The following is a 10,706-nucleotide window of genomic DNA, read 5'->3' on the forward strand; positions in this document are numbered from 1 at the left end:
AGTATGGTCATTCTGTAAAAAACTATATCTCTGACTAGACCCATACTTAGTGAATACGACCTGCCAGCAAGATCCACCGACGAATTCGCGCGGAATGTCCGCGCCAGGTACTCCAAGAACAAGCCACTCAAACAAACAAACAAAAACAAAAGTCTTCGGTGGCAGCGGCCAGGCTCGGTTCAGTGTAAACGCGGTCAGTTCGTCTGCACTCCACGAGAAAAGTCCCGCCGCCGCCGACAGCCGAGTTCATCTCAAGCATTCACTTTGAGGAGTGTCTTCAGCTGGTTGGTCATTTCGAGGCAGACCTCGGGTGAGGCGGCTTGCAAGGCGCCGCAAGACATCCAGTGAACTGGCGGTCGTGGCAAAGCGGCCGGGGAAGGTGGCTCGCTGAACTTCGGGCCAGCGTAGTGTCCCAAAGGAGGCGATGACGAAGCGCTCTTACTGAACAATGGAAAGCGGCCAGAGTTTTTGGTTGTCGGCGGTGACGCTGCTTTCAATGTTTTTTTTGGAGGCACTACATTGTTTCGCAGCACAAGGCGTGCGCCGCTGCCAGCTGGCTGGTCACGGCGACGTGGCAAGGGACCGAACGCGACCGGACCGACGGCTTGCCCGACCCTGGTAGCCATGATGAGCCCGTCTAAACAAGATGGCGGCCGAAGTGATTGCGCACACAAACAACGGAATGTGGTCGCCCAGCGAAGTCTCTCAGCACGGTATCGCAGAGCTTCCGTAGCTTGAGAACAGTCAAAAAACAAAATCAAGGGGCGACCCACCTCGGAAAGGGTTGACAAAACAGGAACACACAAGGAGATGGCGGTCAGTTTCGAGGGCTACTTGCTTCACTTCGGAACGCCGAGCCGCCACACGAAAACGAGACTGCCCGAACAAAACGGTCAGCAGAAGCTGTGCCGCACGCACGCATCGATCTCTCAAGAAACTCTCTACCAGCAAGGCGCAGTAAAAGCGCTCACGTCAGCGTGCATTCCATTTTCTCGACGAAGCCCACAGCATCGAAGATGGCGCAGATTGGCAGACGAGTTGTTTGTGCGCGACAGCAGGATGCCAGGGTGCTTGAGCAAGCGCTGCAGGATTACACGTCAGAGGTCACGTGAATGTTAGGTTTGGACCAATGGTAGCACGCCTAAGCACTGCTCTTGTGTGGAGGCTAGTAGAGGCTGAGGGGAATGGAGATGGTGGGGATGTGAAGTCGGCCAACAACAGGCGGTGGAAAGAGAGTAGAGGAAAGCAGAGAGTGAAATGCGGCTGCGACAGGCTGCGAAGCTGAAGTCCCCCCCCCCCAGGGGTACTCCCTCTCGGAAAAAAAAATTGTTCGCTCCTTTGCTCCGTGCGTCGCTTCAGTCGCTTCTCTCCCTGCGATAGGGTCCTTCTCTTCTCTGCCGTGCTCTGCGGCCCTCTGCCCTGCCCCAAACACTTCGCTACAGTTTCACGTCGCTGACAAAAAGAAATAGGAAAAAAAAAAAAAAGACGGCGTCCGGTGATTCTCGTCACTGCTTAGCTTTGATCTATTCTCTCTCTTTTTAACAATCTCGAAGCAAGTTTTCTGGACTTGGAAGCACTGTGTTCATACCGCTGTTCGTTTCGCAAGCTCTTAGTTTTTGTTCCTTGCAATATTGACAGGTGCGTAGTACGCCAACGGTTCACGTTTTAGCGATACTTTTCGGTATCGCTCATTCGGGTGCCGTTTTCTCGCTACATTATGTTAATTTAGGGCAGCCAGACGCAGGTTTTCAGGCATCCCCTCCACCCTCCCCCCCCCACCCCCCTTATTCCGAAGCCTTCCATTAGAAAAATCTTCGGCGCGCGCTCCGCTTTTATTCAGATCATTCTTTTTCATCTTTCTTTTTTTCTTTTTTCCGTTTTTAGGTGTTTGTAAAACCATTTTAAATGTAACAGTCGTGGTGAATGGTACACTGCGAGCCTATCCGACATGGCGAAATGTATGGGCCTGTATACCACAGGTTTTCAAGAACCGCTTTTGCGCATCATGCGAGTCCCTTAGCACGCGTGCGTATTCCGAGTAGCACTATAGTCTACTAGGCTATGCATGATGACACAAGTTGAAGTGCTTAAAAGAATATCTGCTGAATTTATGTCTGATGACTACCCATGAGAATGCGATAGCGTTAGGCCGCATTATTGACACTGTTGATAAGTTTACATTTATTGCAATCATATCTAACGACGTTTATTATGATTCTGGTATTCCGTATAGGTGATTCATTGCCCCTGACAGCGAGTAGGGGAGCCGTACGCTAAAGTACAAGTACGACACACATCTTCAAACTTCAAAATGATTTTTTTATGTATATCTCTGGGAATACAAACCATTATATCTCCGGTCCTGGCGGCTATAACTTATTTGGGGTTTAGTTTACATATCGCGAAAGAAGGGTATTCCATATTTTATGATGCTACCTTTAATGTTATCCGTTAAAACCATAGTGCAAAAAAGAAGAGTAAGGTTAATATTTTTTAGGTTCATTAGGCAAGGCTGTAGAGGTAGAAACGACCCGTATCACAGCCGCCCTTATGAAAATGGTTATGTCCTTTATGTTTACAGTATGTTTCCTGGAGGTCACACGAGCAAACGTCCTTTGTTTCCAACATGTTGAAATTTTGCCACTGCTTTTATGTTTCCTTCACGTGTCCGTCCTTTGTGAATCCTTCACGTTATCCTACTTTATGTATCCTAGATGTTGAAATTTGGCTACTGCTTTTATGTTTCTTTCATGTGTCCGACCTTTATGTATGCTTTATGTTGCCCTATTGATAAAATTCTGTATTTTATGTAGATATGCATAGAGGATGAGTTCCCGGTGTCCATATTATATTTATGCACATTTTGCCAGTTTTAAAGCTTTGCGTCTGTTTTTATTACAAGGTTACTGTTCCCTACATGATGCAGCATACTGAGTGGAACTCTGCTAGAGCACAGAAATTCATAAAAAATTGTAATAAAATGACTAACTAATTATCCTTCATAGAATATTTGAGCATGATAACCACTCATACCTTCTTCACTGCAATGTTCATCTGTTCTAGATATTTTTTCCTCACAAATATACAGAGTGATAATTTTTTAAGTTTTACGAAAGGTTTAAGAATCACCTGTGGTAGGTAGCATAATTCTTGTCGTTGAGCTGGTTTATTCGAAGAGGCGGACATTACTAGCCCGATAAATCGGAAAACATACTCACCTAATTAACAAAAAATCGCTAATAACTTCTTAATTAGTTTACGGCAGATATTGCAATTTACTCATTTTAGCCGGTGAGTTTGCAAGACGTGTCCCCTTGAAATGGATCTCCAGGTGACACCAGTTCAGAGATATATTATTTCCCAAATTGTGACACGAAATACATGCGCTTCCAGATGCTTTTGTGCTTCAATGCATAGAAGAGCGTGTTAAAAAATTAAGTGGAACAACAGTGCATTTTTACGACTAGTTTGTTGGCGCATATCTCCAAACTGGCGTCATTCTGGAAATTTGTTCCAAGTGGATACGCCTTGCAAGCTCAGCGGCTACAATTCGTAGATTGCAATATGTGCCGTAAAATATATAATTCAGAAGATAACTAGGAAATTTTTGTTAATAATTAGTTGAATAGGTGTTTCAAATTCTCGCGCAAGTGATGTCCGCCTCTTTGAATAATCCAGCTCGAGGACTACAATTACGTTATCTGCAACACGCTACTAAGTTTTCAAAAATTCCGTAAAACTTAAAAATGATCACCCTGTATAAAGTGCGATGTTTGAACGGAAAGATGTCAGGTTGGATAAGTGCTTGAACTTTTAAAAGGAAGTTTTGATTATACTTTGCAAAGGTTTCTCTGAGACTACAAGTAGTTTATTGGACTATCGCTGCATGCTACTTCGATATGCCACGAGGCGCACAACAGACCTCTGGAATGTGGTGCTTGGATGAGAGCTCACAGGGCACGTGAAAAACAAAATAAAATACCAAACTTTTTCACTTAGGCAATAAATATGATATAAATAAGAACAGTTTGGCCTGTATGCACACAGCTAAGAAACGTACAACACTCAAAACATAGTTCATAAACAAAACATCAGGGCAATGCAGAAGCCTTAAACTAATTGCTGTTTGAAACAGACTGCGTTGTTGCATGCTATCTGCCAGTCCAGTCAGATATGAAACTGCTCACAAATTATTTTAAACAGTATTGCAGCAGTTGCTTTTGGGAGAAGGACCGTATCTGCATGTAAATAACGCAACCACAAATACAACGCGTGAGGGGGAACTTTCGGTCCTGGCTAAAGCTCTGGCTAAAGTTAGCTGGGACGCCATATATATATATAAAATTATTCTTCATGAATTAACCAACTTCTGAAATATTATAATTAGATGACAAGTGTCAATGAGAAAATTGTAGAGCGACATGAAAAACTCCCGATACAACTTTCTGTTGCTGAATACATGGTACATAACAGTGTTTTTCCGAGCGTAAGAGAAGCCCGCGAATGCACGCAAAGAGCCTCGAGCGGCCAGTCGCGCTTACTTTTGTGCTTGAATGTAAAAACGACGTTTTGTTAAGGAAGTAATTGGAACGCCAACGTATTTCTCCGCAAAGTTCGGGAGTTAATATTTCGAAACTGGTGTCGTCATGAGAATTCGTTCCAGGTGGATCCGCCTTGTGAACTCCACGGCTAGAATTTGCAAATTGCAATATGAGCCATAAGGTAATTAGTTATAAACGTAATTAGTGGATTTTTGTTATTTAGTCAATTGTGCATTTCAATTTTTTGTGCAAGCAATGTCCGCCTCTTCGAGTAGACCAGCTTACGAACTAGAATTGTGCTATCTGCCAGAGGCAACCTTTAAAAAAGTTTGAAAGTATTCGCTGAAACACCCTGTATATGCACGTACACACATACACGCTCTTGTTAGCTCTCCCATCCCCTCTCTACCACGTGACCAGCTTCCCACACTTCACACAGGTACACTTTTTTTCCCGATTCGACGCGCCTAATAATCAACGCATTAATACAGACTGCATAGCAGTGACGTAGTTCAACACTTGAAAAGTGTATTCATACTCGAAATATGAATCAATGTGCACTGCTGCTCCAAATGATATATTTCTGCAATGCGCAAAGTGTATATATGTAGGACTGGTAGCCGGAACAGCAATGCATTTCGCGCCACGAGCTCAGAACGTATTCGTTCTGACTGCAAAGTTACTAGGAAAAGGATACGCTCAATGAGCACTGCGAATCCCGGCCACACGTATCGAAGGGCGGGAAATGCCAGAACGCCCGTGCCTTGGGTTCACGTTAAAGAAAGACTCAGCTGGTCAAAAGTAATCCGGAGTTTCCCACTACAGCGTTCTTCATAATTATATCGTGGTTTTAGCGCGTAAAGCCCCACCATTAATTTTTTTAAAATGATGCAACGCATATACGTTTGCGGAATTGAAGGGAGGAGCATTTTTTTCTTCCATACAACAACCATGTCAATTAAGGTTATAATAAAGAGTTGCGGCGCTCATCTTTTCAGGATCACTTTTGGTGTTTCTTCATGTCGTGCAAAGCATTCTGATTCCGACAGGAGCCATTCCACCAGAACTGGTTAGAAAGAGGGAAGAATTATACCACCCCACAGCATGCAGTTGTGAAGATCGAAGATCGCTGCAGTACTTGTGTTGGAATTTTGCGTGCTGGGCAATTAGAATATGGCTGTATGTTGCATTGCTAGACTTCAACTGGGGTGTCTCGATGCGAGCTCCGCCTATGGCGTCGAGGCACCCTAGCTGGACTTGTGTTCGCCACGCCCCGAGGCGTGTATTCCTCGCGCGCTCTGTCTCGATTGCGTGAATGAGCGCAACATCGCCGCGCGACGCGGCGCTTTGCGTGGATTCGCGGGCTTCTCCCATGCTCGGAAAAAAAAACACTTTTGCGGGTAGCACGTATATCGAGCAACAGAAAGCCGTATCTGGAGCTCTTCATGTTGCTCCACAATTTTTCTCTATATATTTACGCTTTTCATATAGTTATAATATTTGAGAAGTTGATTTATTAAGTAAGACTAATTTTGCAATTAGGCGGATGCAAAAAATCATCTGAGTATCTCCAAGTGACGGCAAAATACATTGCCTTGGTTCTGTCCAGCTACGTGGCATTTGTATATTTTTAAAGTTTGTCTCAAGTTTCGTGCGACACCCGGTATAATATGAGATTTGCGAATTACCAATGCATTCAAATAGCTGCGAAATGCGTCGCTGAGATTATCTTTGTCACTGACAGACCTGATTATCAAGCACACATAATGAATATTTGCAGTCCAATGTAAACAAAATTTTCTAAAGCGTCTAGCTATAAAGGGAGACATAAAATGGCGCTAATATTTTTGCTAGAACTGTGAATTGAAATTTAAATAACGTAGGTGTTTTAGAACACCATTCTATGCTAACGTGAACTAACTCGTCTTTCTAGACTTTTCATGATGGTCTAATGTCCGTGCAGGTGATGGATAGGCAATGAATCTACCAGCAGGGTGCGGAGGCGTTTTACCTTATATTAATTTGCTAATATCTAATGCTAACACATAACGAATGATGACATCTTAAATTATGCGTTTACCTTCAGCTTCACCGATTAAAGATACAGCACGATTCAAAAGAACACAAATGACCCAGTTTCCGTAGCACGAAAATGCACTTAGTCAACATTATCCTTAAATTTTTCTGGTTCTCGACGTTCGTGATAGAACTAAATTATCCGGAACGTAATTGGCGGCGTGTTGTTAACATGGCGATGACCATTACCCAAACTTTATACAGGTCAAATTACTCCACGTCCGCCCTTGATTTACCTGAAAGCCGCTAATGAAGTATTGATTGGTCCGAAAGCGGAAGCGATTTGTTCATATTCGTGTACGAGCTCTGTCGTTCAGTTATCTAGGCCTTTGTATACTATACATTGGATATGTCTTATTCACCTACTGTGTTCTAAATCAAAACATAAGATAAATGAATTTACTGCTATGCTAGCGAACGTTCACCAATCGAATCCATGTAGTGATACCGCAGATCCTGCAGCGTTTAAACCCATTCAAATCAGTTTTGTGAAGAATGAAACACACACACACACACACACACGCACACACACACACACACACACACACACACACACACACACACACACACACACACACACACACACACACACACACACACACACACACACACACACACACACACACACACACACACACACACACACACACACACACACACACACACACGCACACGCACGCACACACACACAACACGCACACGCACGCACACGCACGCACACACACACACATTTTTTAGCACAATGTGAAGTCTGTGATAACCACTATGCTGTGAAACACAATCACAAAGGGAATACTATCAATGTGAAGGCAACCGTTGCTTAATCATACTCACAGAGCCTATATCGCGTCGTATACAGCGAGTTTTGTTTCTTTCGTTCTTTCTTCTTTTCCTTTTTTTTTTTTTTTGCCGCTCACGTTCTTCGTTCTAGAAGGCAATTTTTGAAGGAATTTTCCTATCTTCGAAGTCGCTAAAATGTCGCCAACTGTTCCTTCAAGCCCACCCGCCGTGGTTACTTAGTGACTGTTGGGCTGCTAAGCACGAAGTCGCGGGATCGAATCCCGGCCACGACGGCCGCATTTCGGTGGGGGAGTACCCGTGTCCTTAGATTTAGGTGGACGTTGAAGAACCCCACGTGGTCCAGATTTCCGGAGTCCTTCACTACGGCGTGCCTCGTGATCAGATCGTTGTTTTGACACGTAAAACCCCATAATTTAATTTTAATTTTGTTCCTTCAAGCCCCTATAAAAGGTTACCGGTCGCTAAATGGAAAACTTTGTCGCTAAACAGACAAGCAAGTCGTTAAAGCTAGCGACAAAATCGCTAAAATGGCAACGCTGATTACGGACCGGCAATTACAAAACGCGAAGCTGATTTTGTGTTTTCAAGGATGGTTAGGTTACAGGGTACCAACGAGCACGGGGCGATGCAAACGGTGGAAGGTGAAATTTATTTTGGAGTGCCCGGCTCTGCAATGCATGCGTGCAAGACGCGTCCCACGGGCGGCTGGCACCGCGGGAGACCGCAGCCGCGGTGGCTCCTCGCGCGATAGGTTTCTCGGTGTGAACTGGTGCGGCCGGCCGATCTGCTACAGCGCGTGGCGGCGAGGCCCGACAGACAATCTTAGCTGCCCAAGCAGGGAATACGTAATACATACTTACGCACGTGGGTGCTATTATGAAAGAAAACTTGGTCTGAGCTGTTGTTTTGTTGAATTTGTCAGTGTGCAGCCGACAGTGCTCGCTTTAAAAAGTGTGTGTAGGGAAGGGGGGAGAGGGGGCATGGGACCTAGTTTGCTCCCCCCCCACTTCTAACAGCTAGCGGGGGGGGGGGGGGGGGCATGTGCACCCCTGCACCCCCGGTAGATACGCGTACGGTATTATTTGCCTCAGTATTGACATTCATATCAAATAACTTCGAATACTTGCACTTTTCCATACGTGTAGAAAAGCTCTTGCCTTTTTTCTTGTCACGTCAAATTTGGTGCTATAATAGACTCTTGCTGCGTGTGTTTTTAAAATAGACGTCTTTAACTATACAACCCGATTTATCTTCTCTGTGCCACATCTAAAGACGCGTTTACATTCATACGAGAGTATAGTCAAGTGCTCGACGAAAACTCGTCTGGCGAGGAAACATGCTGGTGCCAAAAAAACGTGCACTCGCCAAGAATAAAATGAAAATAAGGAACATGTTCTTTATTTTTCTTTTATTCTTGGCGAGTGCACGTTCTTTTTTTTTTTTTTTTTGCATCACACGAGAGTAGCACCATTGTTTGCGTATAGCGCATCAACGCTCGCGCGACGATGTATGCGAATCTTGTTCGTGCCTGCATGATGGCGCCTGCATTTAGTATATAAGCTTCTCACGTGAGTGGAGGAGAGCAAAGGTCGAACGTTTCGCTCCTTCCCTTTGATGCGGTTCTCAAGCTTTATATATGAATTCCCAGCCATCAAAAAGCGCGGGCACTGCAGCATATGATGTGAAAAGCTCTCCTGCCGGAAACTGTGGCAGAATACAAGCAAGAAGTGGGGGCCATGTTGGGGAGTCCTGAACTCCCGCGGGAATGAGGGGTTCCATACCTTGGCGAGCGCGACCATAGCCTTCAAAGGCGATCTCCCTCTTCCCCTTCTCCTTCCCTGCGAAGCCACTCACCGACCCCGACGGGGAATGAGAAAAATCTAAGCAGGAGAGACGCAAGCAACTGCGATCAACGATACCTGTAAGAGCAGCCCGCTACCGAAAGGGCTTCCAATGGGAGCACGTGGGCTTCGTGCACAAAGCACGCGGCTGCTTCGCTGGCAGACGTGCTGCAGAAATGGCGCACACATATGAAAAGGAAGCAAACAAATGTCAGTGATGCTGACGTCGAGCCAGATGTGGTGACGCCGCCTCAACGACAGCTCGAAATTGCTACAACTACTGACAAATGCCATCACTACAGCACGGAAGCAGCACCCAACATTCTACTCCTGCTCTGGACCTGTTTTGGGTTGGAAGACGCGCGGCACGCGGCTGGAGTACGGTGCGCTCTTGGAAGAATGGATCGCCCCGCCAGCTCGCACCTCACTCGAATCGCGGTGGCCCTTCACCCTGGAAGCAGGCATTCACCGGGAGAGTATACTGTCTTTCCCAAAATGGACCCAAGTGCCAGCTCTTCTAATAAATATCCAGTAGATATATTCATTCATTCATCGACTCAAGCTAACCCCAGCTGCCGCATCAAGGCGACGTGTCTTCCAAGCGCATTATCCTCGTTCGCATGAATGCAATGCGCGCTATGTAAATATGATGTTTTGCGCTAATGCCGCATTTATGCATAAGCGCGGCTTAAATTATTCCACTTATTAAACATATTAAGTGTGAATAGCTTTTTGATTCCGAATCAGCATGGAGTTCTCTCTGGTCGCCCAACAATCGGCAGCCTCGCGAGTTTCATGACGCAGCTCGCATCCATTTCAGAGGGCGCATATTGATACCGTGTACTACGACCTCAGTTTTGACGCGGTCAACCTCACTGCTTCCGATTAAGCTTACGCACTGTGGTGTTGACACTTCGATTGTCGCTCTTCTGCGGAGCTATCTATAGTTGACATCTCTATGTTTGCATCTATGACCAAACGTCTTCGTTGTACAAGGCCACTATAGCGGCGTCCCTCAAGGGTCAGTATATGAAGACCACACATTTTTTTTTTTCAATGACGTTTTTTCCGCTATCTAGAATTTTTTGTTACTTTCGAAACGAGACAAGTTTTTTACTGTCTAAATAATAATCTTGGGCAAACTGAAAGCACAGAATCGTTTACAAACGCTATCTCTTTACCGAATACGTACAGTGAACGCCACTGCGCGCGGTCGCCGCGATGGAGTCTCCCGAACCGGCTTCTTGCGTGAAAGGTAGGTAAACGCTGAGAGCAAACTATGTGAAATATGTTCTTATAGTGTGTGTATAACTAAATGGAGCGTAATAGAATGAAGCCTCAATGCAGCGATCGCACAGCTTCGCAGTGACCGACTGCGCGTCTGCATGCTTGTCCGCGCAGTGTTTCGCTTTCGCCGCGTGCGCGTTTTCGCAACGTGCCATGAGCC

At 45.4% G+C, this 10,706-nt stretch overlaps 1 protein-coding gene across 1 annotated transcript; it reads right to left on the reverse strand.

Moving 5' to 3' along the window:
- Positions 1-251: 251 nt before the first annotated feature.
- aqz (aaquetzalli) lies at positions 252-626 on the reverse strand. The gene has a single exon (XM_050190307.1). It carries the CDS (start codon positions 624-626, stop codon positions 252-254), a length of 375 nt encoding a protein of 124 aa, XP_050046264.1.
- Positions 627-10,706: the final 10,080 nt, after the last annotated feature.

Source organism: Dermacentor andersoni, chromosome 1, assembly GCF_023375885.2.
Source record: "Dermacentor andersoni chromosome 1, qqDerAnde1_hic_scaffold, whole genome shotgun sequence".
Classification (NCBI taxonomy): Eukaryota; Metazoa; Arthropoda; class Arachnida; order Ixodida; family Ixodidae; genus Dermacentor; species Dermacentor andersoni.

What these genes read in the sequence shown, in the direction of transcription:
- aqz (XM_050190307.1), bottom strand. Translation starts at nt 626, where the DNA reads ATGGCTACCAGGGTCGGGCAAGCCGTCGGTCCGGTCGCGTTCGGTCCC.